Source organism: Molothrus ater, chromosome 1 (genome assembly GCF_012460135.2).
Source record: "Molothrus ater isolate BHLD 08-10-18 breed brown headed cowbird chromosome 1, BPBGC_Mater_1.1, whole genome shotgun sequence".
Taxonomy (NCBI): Eukaryota; Metazoa; Chordata; class Aves; order Passeriformes; family Icteridae; genus Molothrus; species Molothrus ater.
Window position 1 is genome coordinate 20,160,006 of NC_050478.2, and position 18,656 is coordinate 20,178,661.

The window sequence follows — 18,656 nt, forward strand, 5'->3', positions numbered from 1 at the left end:
AAAACAAAGCAGGTGTTTAATCAAGAACTTTCCAGCTATCCTGAATCAACAACTTTTTTAATATGTCTCCATAGACAAAAGAACCTATTTTCTTAATTCCATAACAGTAAGAAGGCTAGAAAAGCTGTTACTATAGCTTTTCCCCCCGAAATCTGCAATTGATCTAATTCTGTAATAGCTGGGTTTGTCCTTGAAGCCTTATTGCAGAACATTCGTCCATCAAATCAGTTCATAGGTGAGATGGTGAACACTCAGGTTTTGCAACTGCACAGACCAGTGGAATTACTGGAAAACCAGTAACCAAGTTAGTTTCTGCACAAACTGACTCAGAGGACAGGCATGCAGCAGCAGGTGCATCTTGCATTTTGTCTGGTAACACCTGGGCTGCCACACCTTTACCTTTTGGAAATGACCACTTTTCTACTTACCTGGTTCATAAGCAGTACTGCCTTGAGAACACTGCTATCTGCCATGGAGTAATGAAACTGGAAATGGCAATTCTTGCTGGAGCAATTACACGTGGAGCTGTTTAGATGGGCCCTTTCATATAATGCCTTGTCATTAGCTTCTAACCACTCAAAATGGCCTGAAGAAAAAAGGAAAGGACAAAAACGTCACTTCTTCACAAAATTTTTTTTCCTCAGTTGTTAAAAATAAGAACTACTCTCATGTAATTCCACCAGACCCATTCCAGCAAGAATGAAATCTGATCATCATGCTGATGATGTGACTTGGATATCATCTATTTCCTATTAAATAGATAAATATATATATATCTTTATTTTACTCACAGATAGCCCCAGCAACCATGAATTGCATCAGTTGATAGTAGCTCAAAGTTTTAATTTGCGTGCTTAAACCTGTGAGTCCCAGCTCATCCTCCTCACATTTACAGCCATTCAACATCTAATGACAAATATATGTGGAAACTGGGCTTTCTTCCCACTGTTGTTTTCAGGAAATATGCTTTTCACAGCAATGCTTAAAAAACAACCAAGGAAATAAAGGTCATCTGCACTACTGCTGCAAGAAGCAGTCACATCTCCACCATGTAATCAAGGTCTTTACTCCTCAGACAGAACTTCTGCAACAAAACATTGGAAGCATATTGTCTTTCCATGTGAAGTAGAAAAGCAATTTATGCTCTGCTTGACCTACTGGCCCTTATAAAAGCATTCCTACAGAGATCTAAGGAGTTCTCCATCCCCTCAACAGTGTCTATTAGTTTTCGGAAATAAAAAGGCTAAATATTTTTTACTAAATATATCAGCTCTTTCTTCTGCATCCTGAGTCACTGAATACTTTGCTGCCTTCTGCAGCAACTATTAAAATAATAAACAAGGTCTGATTAAAGGTTTTAGGTCTGCAGTTTCTATTTTTATTTCTCTAAATAAAACCTACCTCAGATACAAATGGTACACAATCTCAAGGTGAAGGAAGAAAGTGTCATTTCACAAGAAAAATGCTCATTTTCATAAAGGACCATGTTCTTTTCCTTTTGTTGTTGCCTGTTTACTCTTGTGTTATGCAATGGTTTACACTGTAATATATTATTGAAATTTCCTTGGAGTTAAGCTTATAGCTTCATGCCACAGCAACTATCCTTTATATGGGAAAATATTGTAGATGAAATCCAGATTTCTCTTTCACAGACATGAACAAAGCATCTACACGTCTGTGACTGCTATCTTGTGCATAAAAGAAATGTGAAATAGTAGAAGATATGCTACCAGTTGTTTATCTAACTTCAGAGTTCTCTGATGCCATTTTAAACCAACCAATATTAGTATCTGAGCCCAGAGATAATTATTATTTCCTCTCTTTCCTTTCATGTACTTGAGTCTTTAAAAGCAGGGCAAAGAGGAGTTGACACGATTTTTTGACAAGAAAGCAAGTGCTGTGCTCTAGATAAACCAAAGTCCTATGGAGCATCCAGAATGAGTCTGTATCCAAAATAACATGCTTAATCTACTTTAGGGAATGCATTTTGTGCAAGTATTGTGATTGCTTCTGCTTAATCCAATGTAAGAAACATAAACTATGGGAACTATGACGGCATATATGAAATATACATGATAAAATAAAAACAACAAAATAAGCACTTTCTAAACTGTATTACTGGGAATATAAAACCTCTGTAAGAGCTTTTGACATTAGAGAAATGAAGAGGAAAAATTACAGATAAATTGCCTACAATACAAAACTAGAGAAACAAAGCAATAAAGAAACAAAGAAAAAAAGGTCTTCCAATGACAGAAAGCATTTTATTAAATTTAGGGATATCACCAAGGGAGGATCATTCAAAGGCTGTAAGAAATCTTTTCTTTATAAATATAATTGTTTAGACCTCTTCCTTATAATTTTATTTTTTAACTCTCTTCTATTTATAGAATAAATCTTTGATCAAAATCATAACATGAAGCTTAGTCAAGCGCTATTTGCATTGCAAGTTTGAGCCCTTAAGCATGGTATTTTTGCAGTTTGCATACCATGTCTTTACTTTATAGAAATTTTTTTATTTTCAACCTCTTAATTTATGTCTCAACACATCTGCATGAATAGAAATACTGAATTTATTGAGAGGTCAGCAATCACAGTTCAGATTTCTCAATACTTTTCAATATTAGTGATGAATTTAATTCTTTGTGTTCTTTTGATGCTTGTTTCTTCACACATTTTCAGTTTTCTTTACAATTTAGAAGCACAGGGAGTTTCCCTAAGCAGTGGGGGAAGTTCAGCCTACTCAGCTGCCTGTGCATATCCATACAATAATGCCCAAGCACCTCTGCAGGAAATATTTCCAAATATGTTCTCTTTCCACAGACAGTGCTTGTAATACATTCCTGTAAAAGCCCTTACAGAATTTCAATATCTTTTGTGTTCTCAAGATTGCCCTAAAAGGAAAATCCATACCCATTACCAGCCCTTAAGATGTCATGTTAAGGTGTGGCACAGATACAATGACTTTCAGGGAGGTTTTTCAAATAAAATCAAATGAAAAGCCTCTTTTTTCTTAGATACCCTAGTGGAAATTGGAAGATGATATGAGTCTTCTCTTCACATTTAAGAGGAAAAAAACTCTGCTTTACTCTATGCTCTTCATTATGCATAACTGCAAAAGTTAGTTTTAACACAGTGTATACACTCAGGCACTTTTCCTTGCTATTCAATAATAATTTGACTTATGGCTACTAGAATGTATTGAAATGCATGCTCTTTTTTTTAAATAAAAACAATATCTAACATTCATTCAGCTTCTATCAATGAGATGTGCTCCATTTCTGTGGGTTCAAAGTTCAAGCAGTAATCTCCACAATATCAGTTCTTCAAAGCTGCACCACAGACTGTCCTATTACAACTAGCAGTACTTGACTCCTCTGAAGGCAGTCTCAGTACACAAGGCAAACACTTAGCAAGCAAGACAATTCCATCTCACAATAGAACACTCAGAGATTTTGATCATTAAGCTTTCAAAAACCTTTCCCATAAACCCATTGAGACATAATACACAGTGACTTCAAAAACAAGTGGTCTTTTCTCCTTAAAATTGCATCTGGACTGACTTTATTGATTTTAAAGGTAGAACATTATTTCCTAGAATAATTGTTTCTTTACATTTGCCCTAATAAAAGGTTTAAAATGAAGTTCCAGACTGTATGCTCAAGCAGAATAGTACTACACAAGTCAAACTGCCAAGTATCAAAATCAAAACAAAACAGAAAAACACACACACAAAGGCTGGGGATATAGATGAATTTGATTTGATTTAATTTCATTTCACCAAATTATTGCACAGATCTCATAAAAAGAATAAACTGGATAATAAAACTATTATTAGTTTATATTAGAATTCTTATGTTAAAATATTTCATTAATACCTGGAAAAAAATCATTAATTCTTAAAATAATATATTTTATGTCTTACCAGAAGGAATGTTCACGATGTCTTTATTAAACAGCCAAAACAAAACCTAAATTATGTACAAAATACATACAAGTACTTTTTGTAGTTTTGTTCTGTTTTGGCATCGAGGCACCGTCTTGCCATAAAAAGCACTATATTCTTCATGACAGCTAGTAATTTAGAGTTAAATTAAATCCCCACCTTCAGTATTGTTGCTGGAATCCTCCAGGAAGGAACAGGAGGCAGTCTTGTGCCCAGCTTGCAGCCGTGCCCCCTGAGCAGGCTCAGCTGCCTGGTCTGAGTGCCACTCACACATGCCAAGCTCAAAAATGGAAATCTGTGGTACTAAAAGACAAACAATCACTTCTTAAGAAGTCATTCCTTATGAAACTATTCCCCATTAGAAATCTATGCTTATTAAACTCCTTGGCAACATTTCTGCTTCTTCAAAAGGTTGCTTCAAAAGCCCTGTGTATCCCTGATTGCTGCCCTGTACTTCAGCCTGCCATCTTTAAATACTCTAAGAAATCATTCCCTCAAGACAGATGCTTCTTTGAAAGCAATGGAGTGCTATTTATGTTAGCCAGTCATCACAACCTTCATGAATTCAATTCCACAGAGAGAGTTGCCAGGTAACATAAAAACTGACATGCAATAATAAGAAATACCTATTTACTTTTCTAGGTGATAGCTACAGAAAAATCACTTTTAACAGGTTAAACTCCGCATCTCCGCAATACTTGTAAGAGAATACTTCTTTTTAGAGACAGAAAGGTTCTGAGTGCATCACCACATATTTTGGAGGGCTTTTAACAGTATGCCTGACTAATCTAGCTGCCTCAGGATTTCAAGCAGGATTGCACTATGACAATGGAAGTTCCACTTCTTAATGTTATTGCAGAGGAAAGGTAATCTCCTGGTTAAGTCACATTATTAAATAGCAGTCAGAATATCTCAGAGAAAACACAGAGATTCCTAACTGTATGAAGAAAACAGTTTAAGGTTAATTCACATAGATGTTACTGTCTCCTTCATCTGAGAGATATTGTATTATTCACATTACTGACACTTCAGTGAAATGAGCTGTCCAGGCAGTGCTGCAAACGTTTCATTTCTTCCTTGTTCTAGTCCTCAATAAATGTGTGCTGTTTTCAAACCATGTGTATTATGTGAGAAAGAGCTTGTCAAAACCTTGTTTCCCACGGAAAATGCAAAATTCCACAAAGGTCTGGAAAAGGATGGATTTTGTCAAATTTCAACACAGAAAAAAATTTGCAAACTCTTTCAAAAGGAATCAAGATCTTTTTCTAACACTTTTGAAGCATTGATACAAAACATTTTGAGTCATTCTGTGGGGTTTTTCCTTTAATTTGTTTTATATATTTTTGAGGGGTTTTTTGTTTTGTCAAAATACCCATTTTCTAGCTCTTAATGCCACAGCATGTCAGACAACACTAAGATTAGTATTTTGGATTTTCTGACTCCCATCCCTGTAGCAGTTCATCTCAAATACCTGCTTCTGTAATATTAAAGGCTACATCTCTGCAGGATTAGAATTAACTAAGGAATTAAGTTTAAGATTTTGTCAGTTGAAGTATTCATATTGTATTTTTGTCAAAATTTATACATTATAAGTAATACATAAATGATTACTTCAGTTCTCCTGAAAAAAACCATATATTTGCAGTGAGGCTTTGTCACTTCTGCATTACAAGTGACTTTAGGAGGACAAAAGCCTCATTCTCCCTTACATAATTCCACTTTCATGCTTTGGAGCTCTTTGCTTTCATCTCTATATAGAGATCAGAAGGACACTCTTAGTGGAGTTCTTCACATACATAATTTTTTGGAAGTTGAGAGAGAATTCTGCAGAGCAGCCACTTGGATAACAATATGAAGCCTTTGAACAGAAGGTCTACTAAAGTCTTAATTAATAGAGATTTTACATTATGTGTGTTTCAGAAAATAACTTCATATTTTCTGTTTTTACAGCCAAAGTTTTTTTTCTGTAGCCCATACTCAAACGTATGACAAAGAGCTGTGGGGGTTTTGAGTGATAACAAACTAGGTGGCAGCTGTTGGGGAAATTACAAACTGTAGAATATCTTAAATTGCTATACTGATTATAGGGTTTTAATTACATTTTTTTCAATGCATGAAGTTTAGTCTTTAGCAGAACTGGACAACAGACTGAGTGGGGCAGTTTGGGAGACAGGGGAGAGATAGAAGGGAAGAACCTAAAGCATAATGAAATTACTTTTATATTTAAGAATCACAGTTTGCATCAAGAAACACCTGAAAGCACAAAAACTTGAGATATTTTATTCACAGCCCTAAAATCATAGCCATGCTAATGAATACAAATGTCCAGGTAATCTCTTTTGTGCATTTGTACTGGGAATAAAAATCATGAGGAATACATTTAAAATGCAAGTTTTAACTAGGGATTTCATGAAATTAAAGTGGTTTTCATTAAAAGTCTACTTTTCCAGACATTCCATAAGGACTAGAGGAAAAATTATTTCAAATTCAACCAACCATTAGTCTGACCTTTTCTTTTAATTATTGGAAAATGTTCAGTAGTAACATTTCTCTTTCAGGGAGAAAACTAAGATTTTTTGACCCTGTTTTTTGGCTGCTGTGAGCCATTTAGATGTCACCTAATGAAGTTGACTTCTCCTAATGAGGAAACACAGGATAAGAACTGGCTCTTATTAGAATATACCTGAGGCACTTAACAGTGCAGCAGCTCAATCTGTGAGGCACAGCATGGAGTTCAACAGCTGACATGTAAGGTAAGTTTAACACCTGGATTTATAAGATATGGTGAAAACATACACCAATTTCCTTTTTTTCCCCTCTTCCATCTCTTTGAGACAGTGTTTCATGTCATACCTGAGTTTTTTGGTTTGATTTTTTTTTTTTGCTTTAGAAGAACTTTATTAAAAAACTCAATACATTTTTACAAACAGATCTCCCACAGCAACTGGTTAAACAAGTACATATGTAGAATTACAGAAATCTAAATATGCCTGCTGGCATCATTAAATTAGGGTTTGTATCTTGCTCTTAATGTGATCTGCTTGAAATTGCTTAGCACTCTAACAGATTGATACCCACATCTCTTTTCAATAGAATTTTCGTACAGGGAAATCTAGAGAGCATTATTTAGGAGTATGGTACACACAAAATCAACCATGTAACCTAGCTTGGTTTGTGTCAAACACTGCTTTTAATATCTCAAGTTAAGTTTAAAGTCTAAACCCTCTGTGCCCATGCCAAGAATAAAAGAAAGAAAAAAACAAAGGAGGTGCTTTGAATCAGAGCTGCACTCACCTGAGGATGACAGAGGTGCCAGAGGGCAATACTCTTGTGTAACACAGAGCAGCAAGCAACTTAATTTATGCTAGGATGGGTAGCACTCCTTTTCCATGAAAATATGTACGGTTGAAAAGGGAAATAGGAAATGTTTTGCTGCAGAATCCTGACACGCAGGGATGGTCTGACTGCAGAGGTGACCAGCCTGACATTACAGCTCTTGGATGTAGCAGAGCAGAACAGCATAACCCCACTGCACAGCTGAGGATCAGGACCTCCTTGCATTTAGAAATACACGAGTGCCTTGGGAATCTTCCTAGTCAGCTCCAAAGCTTTGCCTGAGCTGGCTGAACACATCAATTCTTCAGCCAAAACCAGTAGATCTTTTTTACCCATTGAGCCCTACATTTATAATGTATCAGATTTATTAAAGTATTGTCTTTCTGTGCAATTGTGTTTACATGTGAAAAGACAGATGATTGTTTAGGGAAATGAAAATGAGCCAAATGAAAACACTTACAGAGTTAAAAAAGCCTTTGAATAGCAAAACAATTACATTGTCCTATCTCTTCTAATCCAAGGAAAAGATTAAATGTAAAATGACCTGGCTCCTTTCAAAACAGTTATTCTTACCATGTGCTATAGAACATCCTTCACTAAAGGTGATATCATCAATGGCAACACTTTCACCTTGTCTCTGGGTCTCCACCATCCCCGAAAAGATAACCTAAAGGGATTAACAGCAAATCAACAAGAAACAGAGTTTATCAGTGTCACAGACAAAATAAAAAAAAACCCGCAGTATATGCCAGTCAAGTCCATGGGGTATCTATTGGAAATATGAGAACTCTAATCACTCATTTAACAATTTTGGAGGATTACCATCCTGGCTTTTTGACACATCTGTGGCTTTTTCACCTGAGCACAGATAGGTAGTCCAATCATCTAACTCAAGATTAAAGTAGAATTTAACAGGAAGGATCTGAAAATCACAGTAAAATGTCTTAAAATCTAAGCAAGGATCATGACAGTTAAAGAATAGAACACAAACGATTTTGTGTTTTGTCAAGCCATTATTCCACCAGAGACTGGAAATATGAACATTTTCTGGTTGATTTCAGAATTTCTCAAAAACCTGAAGAAAAGTCAGAGCAAAAAAACCATTATTCAGAAGCCTTTCATCACATTTTAGGAAAAACAAATCTTGAGGAGTACTTGGTTGACAGCTATTCTGCTCCAATGTTACAACAATGGGGTTTTGTTTTTTTCCCACCAAAGTCTTCTGTACACAAGAAGTTACAAATATTTTACTTTTCCATCTTAAGCACAGATTTCAATCCACATTTGTAAATGCACAGACTATTACACATTTTCGGCAGTGGTGTACAAGGGAACTGACTGATCAATAGCAATCCTTGGGAAAACACAACAAAAAACATACCAATCAAAACAACCCCACAAATCAATCTTATGAATAACGTTGCTTAAAATATTCCCTAGCCACGTCTTGGGATGAAACAGTTCCAGGGTTTTCCAGAATCCTGGAGGCAGAATCTACCTAGAGGTACATTCTAGCTCTTATTAAGGAATCCACAATGTTAGCAATAATTTTTCAAGCAATACCTAGAGAGTTCAGCAACAATATTGTGCATAGTTTAACAGATTGATGCAGAAACCCCATAAATTACCAAGAACTGAGTTTTTTGCTGTGTAAGATGACACAACTTATCCAATGATATGACCATTGTGTTATAAATTGGAATTTTTTTGAGGGGTGTAATCTTTTGTCTTTTGTTTGCTTTACTGAACCTGCAGTTGGCTTGCACAAGAATGGCAGCCATACTACATTCAAAAATACGTTTATGTGAATGAAATGCTGCATCTTAGAAATTTGCTCATTTGATTTATTTCAGAAAACAGTATTTTGAATTCTTGAATTCTGCTGCAATGATATGTGCAGTTAATGTGTACTTTCATGACAATACCACAAGGACAAATAAGTTCCTAAAACAATATAATGCACTATTTTGTAATTAGAAACATCAGAAATAGTATTTAACATCAAGGATTTGACAGATATTTTACCTTTTCACAGTGATGTTTCATTATGAACTCAAAATTTATTAATTAATAACTTCATTTAAAATATATATCTACTTATAGCTTGCATTTGGGGTTTCATAGTCAGATTTTATTATATAGTGAGAAAAACTGATTTAGACAATCACTAAAGAGGGACTAGCTTACTTTGCTGGAGCAAAATCAGAGGCTGCTTCAAGATCATATTCCATCAGAGGACACAAATCTCTGTGAACCTGTTTCCTCAAAACTCATTAACAGTCGCTCAATTTCCCCACTTCCAGAAGATAATAACACTGGATGCCTCCAGACACGCTTGTGTTTAAAAAATATTATCCAGGCTTATCTGGTGCAGATACCCAGCTAACTTTCCCTAAGTTCATTCCAGTAATAACCAAAGTGACTCACACCCAAGTTTATTCCAGCAAGGAACCATTCAGTTTTCCTTCTCACACAAACTCTAGAGCTCTTTAAGCTCACAATCTGGTAGCAAAAAAAGTCTTCGTGGCACTATTTGCCCATAGCTGCAATGATGTTTATCTATGCAATGTCTGTGAGCACCAGATCAAATGAACATTGCAGCTCCATTGGTGGCATGGAATGTGCAGAGGGATGCAGTGGGATCAAACATGAGCTGGGCTGGCTCCACAGAGCAGCCACAGGAGCAGATTGCAGCACAGCTGCAAAGCACAACGTACAACAGGAATCAAGCATAAAGACAGAAATAAACCGCAAACCTAGAATCCTTTTCCTTAATGAAGTCTGGGAGACAGATATTTGTCCTCAGTAAATCAGAGCAAAAGCAGCTTGGAGAGAATACCACGAAACAGTTCTCCAAAACTCAGCCAAAACAGACATACTGAGCTTTCTGCTTGTTCAGTAGTTTAAAAACGGGCAATCTCTGCATTTCAGAACTCCATAAAATGGAGATTTTTAAATGCCAAACTAAATTCTGTATTCCATAAATATAATCCAGACTCTTAGTAGGAAGAGACATAACTGTAAACAGTCAACATCAAAATGAGTGAAGAAAATAAGCAGTGGAGATTAAGAGGTAAATTTTAACTAAAATCTCACTTCAAATGTGTTTTTAAAATTTAAGAAAGTACTAAAGCACCCTATTCCAAAGTGATTTGTACATCCAAATAAAAATTCTTTGTCTCCCATCATTTTTTTTCCCATAGAAACATTAATAATCACAATTTTATCTTGAAAAATGCTGCAGCTATCCCTGTTGGCTTGTCATATAAAACAAGTGCAAAAGGGCAAGTGAATTACATTCACTCGTATGACAGTGATATCTTGCAAGTTGTCACTGGAGCAAAATGTGCAAGCAGAAGAAAATTTGCTCAGCTTCAGACTCTAGGTTTTGTGAGGTTCTGAGCTGTGCTTCTTAAGTGAATTGTAATGATTACTGCATTAAGTTTGACACCAGCCTCTGGACTCTGCCCATCAGTTCACTTGATAGAGGCCAAAGGATAACCAGGTTTGCAAGAAATAATCTAATGAGGATTGGACCTAGCGATTCAGAGGAAGTAGATGCCATATTATATTAACCATTCCCAGACTAATTCAGCTTGCCAAGTAATACAAATGATGAAAAAATAAATCTAGAAGGAAGCCCTTCCAATACAACCTCAGATTGCTATACATACACTCTTATCAGGTAGAGGCAAGTTACTGAACAAAAACAATGTTGATACTTATGTTGAGTTGGGTACAGGTATTTTGCAATATACCTTCTCAGAAGAGTTGAGCAGGCCAGTATTACTTCAAAAATCAGATTCTGTTGGATGCTTTAGCGCAATATGGGACCAAGTAATTACAGTACTCATTTGGTTTATGGAAACGAGGTTGTGCTGCCATGCCTTCAGGTTTGCATGCTAAGCAACTTCACAGTAACTGCTGTAGGAAAGGCCTCTCATTTTCTTCTCTGCTCCGCACTTTCTCTCCAGTATTATGCATAGCAGTGAGTGTACATCACCCACAATATTATAGCCCTAAGTTACATTTACTGTGCTAATGCTTTTTTCTAAATGCACATGCAAAAACATTTAAATAGCCTATGACATTCGCATTGCTTTTCAGTAGCTTTGAGCAAAATTAAACCATTTGCATGTATTCTGTGACAAAGGCTCAAAGCTGCAATTAATAGTTAAGTACAGTGTCACCTGTGGTACCCCTATAAAACAGTATCTCATAGTAAAAAATGCAGTTTTCTATATGAATGAAACCTTGAGTTTGTCAGTCCAGTTAGACTGAGGCTAAGGGAATAGTGTACTGAAAGTTAGGATCACAAATATCTCACCTCTATGGGCTGGTAGATAATTTATGGCTCAATGAGATTGTTTTATTTAAGACACATGCACAGTTTATGCAAAGTTTGGTGTCAGTTTTAACACCATTAAGACTTAAGAACAAGCTGTATTTGTTAATGCAAACTGTGATCTTCAAAATGGCTTTTTTTCTCATTTACCTCATGACAGTTCCTTCTTTTCAATTACAAAATATTTGATGCTGACCTATTAAAAAGACCCACCATTTATAAACCATTTAAGAAGTGTCCTTTAGAGTAACCTCAATTTACTAACCTCAAACTTTTCGGTGCTATTGATTGTGATGGTATTTACGTTCCACTGATTTCGTAGCTCTCCTGAAACTTGCCAAATGTTTGTAACAGTATCTTCAGAGAGCTTTTGAAGCCCCACCATTAATGTTCTGCTCATTTTACTGACCCAATAATGGTATCTAATCTAGGAAAAAGAAGAGGGTCTGATTATTCTAGGGAAATACTATGGCAAACAGTGTAATACAAGGAATGTGCATCAAAATACCTGGCAAAGGTGTTCTTCATCAGTTGGAAGGAAAACACTTGTCCTTAAAGCTGCAGAAGAGAACTGCATTTCAGAGGACACTGAGAGGAAATAAGCTATTAAAAGGAATAAAAATAGAAAACTTAGAAGCCTGGAAAAAAAAAACCACAACAATAAAACAAGGAGAGCAATATGCACAGGTATAAATTCATAACTAAAAAGCCAACTGGAATTGTTTCCCCAGAAAAGATTAATAGCACTTGTAGTCATTGTGATCCAAGGTTTTTTTCCATATTCAATATTGTCATGGTTTTGCTCCGTGTTCCAGCTAAAATTTTAAGCAGGATTCCAAAACATTTCATGTGGTGATGTCTTGAATACTCAGCATTTTGGGACAAAGTGAGACATACTCAGAAAGCTGAGCCAAAGACTTTAAGCTCCAATGATTGAGTACATAATCATAATATATTTCATGCCCAAATTTCCAACTGCTGTAAACAACAATACACATTTGTCATGACAGTTCAGGTCTTTGAGAGGATGTGGAACACGGGAGAGAAGACTGCGGTGTTTTCATAGGTTTAAAACTGGTGGTGTCTGTGTTCTGACTGCTTGGAAAATTGCCTTGAGAGAAAGATGTGGCATCCTTGTATATTCCCAATATAAAAAGTTGTCTTAGTAATTTCAAAGCTACGATTAAAGACACCATTATTTTTCATTTACAAAACAAGTCCTTGTTTCACTTGAAAGTGTAACAGCTTTAGAGGAGTCAGTGAACTATAGTTTTTGCCATGCCCTTTGACTGATTGTGTCTCTTCCTGACAATATCGTTTCAGATCCTATGACAGATGGGAGGCAACCACCCTATTTCAGGATATCAAATACTGTAAGTCAAAATTTGGCCCTTCCTTAGCACAAAGATTTGAGAGATGTTAGATGCTAAGGATGCAAGATGAAAAAGAAAGAATAGAAAAATACTTGATCTATTTTTAATTATTTTTCTTCCTTTCTCCTCTCTTCCCCTTCCCAAACTCCAAACAATGCCAAGTAACTTGTCCTCTGACATTAACATGCTAATGAAAGGAGGAAGATGAATTTAGTAACCTTTTAGAAAAAAGGCCAAGCAGGACTTAAGGGAAAAAAGTCCTAAAACTAAAGATTAATACATTCACCAAATAGCAGAGGATAGATCAAAACATCTAACTACTGCATTTACTAAACTACCCACCTTGACCTCTCATCCTTGTGTGAACTGGAGAGCCCCTGATGAAGCTCCACCAGCCCAGCTCAGGGCTGGAGCCAGCTGAGCAATCCCCCGCAGAGGAGCATTTTGCAGCCTGCTACCAGGGCAATGGCCATTCTGCCCCCAAGTTTTGGACCTTTCCTGACTGCTCAGGCAGCACTTTCAGAGCTGCCAGCTGTAAGGGTATTGCTCCTACCCACAACAGATGGCTTGGTGTCTCTGCAGAGCCCTGTCCCTGACTCCAATCTGTTCCATTAGATGTTAGTTTCCATGAAATTTTGAATTTTTTTCTTTTAGTTCTCTAAAGATGCATGTGTCTAAGAGTAAAAAAATTATTTTTCACCTGCCACTGGAATTTTCAGTTTTACACAGATAGGGAAGACATACTAATTTTAAGAAATTCTTTGAACAGTCATTTCACATTACACCTCGGCATGGAGAATAGTTTCATCTAGTAAAATCAGGTTGTGGATTTTTTTGGGGCTCTTTTAAAGTGGTTGTCACTGTTTTGTTCAATTACTTTTTCAGTGAAAAAAAAAAAAAATCCACAAGAGACAGACCTAAGGAAATATTTTGGGTTCTAGTAAATGATTACACAAATCTTCAAAGAAGTTAAATTTACCAAGGGATCTTTGCTTTTCTGCTAATGTGTGTGTTTTATCCTGATGGCAGGAAGTCTTCCTTTTAACACTCTACTATAGAGCATATTCTGCTCAGTTGTCACGATAGAGAATCGTTTCTGGGTTTTAAGCAGGAACCAACATAAAACTGATTACACAGTCTGTTGAGTCACCAGCAGTGGGAAAACTCCACTCACTGCCATAAGAAGATAAAGATTTCCAAGGCAATTAGAATCGCCCTTTAGAAAATGAAAGTGCAGTTTAGACATTCTCCCTGTAGAAAAACAGAAGCAAATAAATACAATGCATTTAAATCTCCTTACAATACAATTAAATCTCCTTAGCTATTCAGTTCGCCAATCTGAGTATGCAGCCTCTCAGAAAGCTGAATAGCTACAAGTATTTGAGCTTCCTGCTACCTGAATAAAATAACTTAGATTAACATGACCACTGCACAATTCAGACCTGGTAGATACAACAGTGACTGAAGGGCCAAAACAAGTAAATGTGAACAATACAGATGACTGAACAGTTTGCTTCATCTGCAACAAACAAACACTTCAGTTCAGGATTCTCAATCTTTTGCTGGCTTTGGCAGCCTGTACAAGTTAGATTTTCCCTTCCCCACCAGTTTTTATTGATTAGGATGTAGCAAACACCAGAAAGATACACTAATAATGTGGTGTATACTACCAATCATACACAAATTCTAGAAATTTCAGCTACGGCAAGACTGTTGCCTGGTGAACCTATTTTGATTCTAGCCAAGAATTTGCCACATTTGTATTCCGTGCTACTTTGAGGGGTTTTTTTAATGTGTTTCTTAATGAGAAAAGACTTATTATTTTAAACTATTTCACAATTTGCACACCCGAGAAAAAGCTTTTGTTTATGAAAAAGGTTTGGTAGCTGCTCACTTTTTTGTGCAACACTGGTTTAAATCAACACTTATTTAAGAGCAGCCTTATCTTTGGAAGCATAGTATACACAGCAGGATGTGCTTCTGAGGTACACACAAGCAAAAACTGAAGTTACTAAATTCATATGTACATCACATATAAAAATTTCCTAATTGCAAAGTATCATGAGAATTGTCCATTGTGAAATGAGAATTTGCAGTAAAACCTAGAGTGGGGTTTTTAGTTGCTGTTATTTTCAATTTAAAAGATTTGAAATTCGGTTTCATTTTCATCTGCTGATTTCTAAGCAAGTTTTCCATACATTCCCCTTGAAACGGCCAATTTATACTCGTTGTTGTTGGGAACTTCTACCTGTCTGATGGCTCATGCAATGTGTAGGAGACGCTGCTTTAGAACAGTGCAGATTTCCACACTGCCAGATCAACATAGTTTGGGAACGGAGTGTAAAGCACCTGGGCTAATCACAACAACACCTGCATCCCACATAGGATTCTCTTGTACATGCTCCAAGGCATGCCCACCTTCAGGTGTTCACCACAAGGGCTTCCAAAGCACTGCTTGTGCCCAGGAGGGATGAGAGGGTGGGGTGGAAATGAAGGGAAAGAGAATAACAGAAAATAAGGAGAAGAGAAATAAACAGATAGTGTATTACAGTATGTATCACAGAAGGAAAAGCAGGGTTAATTTGGCCATAGGACAAGTATAAAGGGTATATTTTGTCTGAGGATAGAGAAAAGATATTACTTATTTGAGAGACACTCTTCAAGGTAAAGTAGAATTGTAAGAAGGTTTAGGAAGAAGCTGGCTCAAAAAGAGACTATCAAAGCTTATCCTGTCTCCAAATACCAAGTACTCTTCTCTCCAAATATTTGGAGTATTAATATTAGCCACAGATGATAGATACACACACTCCAGGCATTTACCAGTCCAAGAAAACATGAAAATATGTCTCCATTTTTCTAAACTTTGCAATCATCAAGACTGAATTTTTCACCTAATATCTCCAAAACAAGTAAAGAACACTCTGGTAGGTAAACACATCTTTTGAAACGGATGACTTTCTCCTCTATGATAACAAGAATTTCTTACTGAAATACTGTCTGTCTTTCTCCTCCCCTTTCCCCTTATTGTAATTGCAATCACTTTAAAGACACCTCAAAATCATCTCAAAAGACAAAAGAGCTCAGGAAACATGTAGCAGAATATAATTAAACAATCAAGAAATTAACAAAATTTAGTAAATTAAATAGAAAGCTACATAATATGTAAGAGTCCATGGTTTCCCTAAAGATCATGAGGAGTCTTACCACTCTCATTCCCATTGTGGTCAGAGTATGGTGGTCCCATCCCAGATCGACCATTTCTTCTTATCCAGCTGGACTGTAAATTGAATTCAGGAAAAACTTTGCATAGATTGGTTTCAAAATCACAGTTGTTCCAGGAGGAACCTGGATTGAAGCAAACAAACAAAAAACTGAAAGCCTAAAAATAGAAGCAAAGGGATATTTTTTCAGCATCACTTGCTGCTTAGTTGACATACAGAAGCACTCTGAACAGTGTTTCTGGAAAAAAAGTGAGAAACACCAGAATGTTTAAATCATGAACGAAGAGAAACAGTGCAGTGGAAGAGAGAACTGAGAAGGAACATTGGGGAAAAAAGCCTCAAACAAACAACCAAGTCCTTCCTTCAGGAAATGAAATCCAAACTCATCCATTTATATTTTATTACTATATGTTCTTTTCATTACAAATATGTGTGTAGTTACCTTTTCGTAGGAAAATCTCCAAGCTACTATAGTTTGTATGCAAAGATTTTTCTTAAAATACACTGCAGCTCTAAAGTGCAAAATTTTTCCAGAGTTCTTGCAGAAAAAACTAAGACTTAACACCAGGATGTAATAAGAGAGAAAGTTTGGGGGTTTTTTTATTCCACATCATTCAAAGAAGAGGCACAATGAATCCTCAGAATTGTATAGTGTCCCCATTTGCCTTTCCAATTTCTTATTTCTTCCAGTACATGTCACAGTGTGGTGAGGAAGGAGCATTTTCCCCCTTCCAGATTCCCCTGTAGAGCAGTGGATGTTGGAAAAGGGAGGCAGGACACCTTTCTGGCACCAAGCCCAGTTTGGTGTATGAGTTCATTCAGGCAGTTTGAGGTAGGTATGGGACCAGATCAATAACTGCTTACTGGGCTGGAGGGACAGGTGTTGGTTTTTCACAGGTGTCCAACAGCCCTTTATGTATCCGAGCAGAATGGAAGTGCTTGGATGTGCTTGACAGACTGGACAGCTCCATTCCTTGAAGTACTTCTTGTATTGGTGAAAGGATTTAATTAAAAAAGAAGTCCAGCAGCTGTAAAGAACAAACTTATTGCAACTCCAGCCCAAGCAGAGTGGCCAGTACATGGCACTGGCTCCAGATTTTGTGTCCTGTGTGGAAACTTTCAGTTCCCTTGCTCTTTGTCTTACACAGCAGAGGAAGGTGGCCAAGATCCTGCCTTCTAATTGGGATTCTGGTGAGACACAGGAGCTACAATGCCTTCACACTCCCTCCCCAATTGGTTCCTGCTCCAGGCCGCTGCTGATGATTTTGGTCTAGCCTGTATTATCATAATTCATTGGTCATTTTAAATAAAGTTGCAACTGCAGCATTGATAATCACACTACAATGTTCAATTTCATGACTTTCATATTCATATCAGTTTACTGCAACAATTAATTACAAGTTTAGGGAAAAATAGAAATAATTCACACAAGCATTCCAGACTCAAGTTAATGTGCAGATTGGCTGAGTCATCAACCAACTTTTTATTGCTGCTTTTATTCCTTAGATCTTTAAGTGGCTGAACGGCATGTCAGAGGTTCAGCAAAAGCACTAACACTACTGAAGTGTATCTGCTTGACATTGCATGAAATGCACCAAATCACACTCAATATTTCTTCAAGAATTTTGTCATACCTGAAAAAAACAATTGCAAATTAATATGCATGAAATGGCAAGAATTGTAGCATTTTAAATTTAAAAGAAATAATAACTCATCATTGTTTTCAAGATAATATTCATTTTCACAGAAAATATATCTTCAAAGCAAACCAATGTAAATTTGCTGGAAGATAGATTTACAAAGGTAATGCCACTGCATAGAGAGGAAAAGTTCAGAAGGAAGAAATGTGTGGGATTTTTTAGATAATTTTTGCTGAGTTTCCTGTGAACAAAAAAAGAATTGAATATAATTTATAAGAAAAAATTCCAAGTCTCACAAGAACAGACTACAGTTAAAGGTTCTATTTCAAGTGTGCATGTGTATGAAATCTCAGTTTGGGATATTCTGGGACAAAAATATATCAGAGTATTTAGTTATCATTCATTTCCCAGCAAACATTTTGCAGTATGAAGACCAAATGAACAATAAAAACTGTAATTCCGATTTTTATATATTTTCAATGAGGAGTTTCCTTAAATCTGACCAAAGCCCAGGGAAAAGAGCAGGAACCTTTCACCAACATGACACCAGGACCTGAAATCTAAGCAGAAAAATAATTTTGCAATAATCCCAAAGCCTAAAAAAGATTGGCAGCAGGAAAAATCTTCAATTTGACTCCCTGATCTGTATTGTCATGTCTGACAGCTGATTTATCTCCTGAAGTAATCCAGAGCATTATCCAAGCAGTCCCAGCATGCAGCCTGTCCCTCAAAGCCTACTTCTACCCCTCTGGCTCATTCACATGAAATGCAAAATAATTTCATATTTAGGGTGTT

At 36.4% G+C, this 18,656-nt stretch overlaps 1 protein-coding gene across 1 annotated transcript in view; it reads right to left on the reverse strand.

The window, feature by feature from the left end:
* MALRD1 (MAM and LDL receptor class A domain containing 1) overlaps positions 1-18,656 on the reverse strand; it is a 234,685-nt gene that overhangs the window by 213,681 nt on the left and 2,348 nt on the right. The window contains exons 2-7 of the mRNA XM_036396321.1: positions 16,205-16,345; positions 12,136-12,230; positions 11,893-12,054; positions 7,856-7,949; positions 4,106-4,249; positions 429-586 (exon numbers count right to left, since the gene is read on the reverse strand). Coding sequence (XP_036252214.1) covers positions 429-586; positions 4,106-4,249; positions 7,856-7,949; positions 11,893-12,054; positions 12,136-12,230; positions 16,205-16,345 — 794 coding nt within the window. The remainder of the gene's footprint in view (positions 1-428; positions 587-4,105; positions 4,250-7,855; positions 7,950-11,892; positions 12,055-12,135; positions 12,231-16,204; positions 16,346-18,656) is intronic.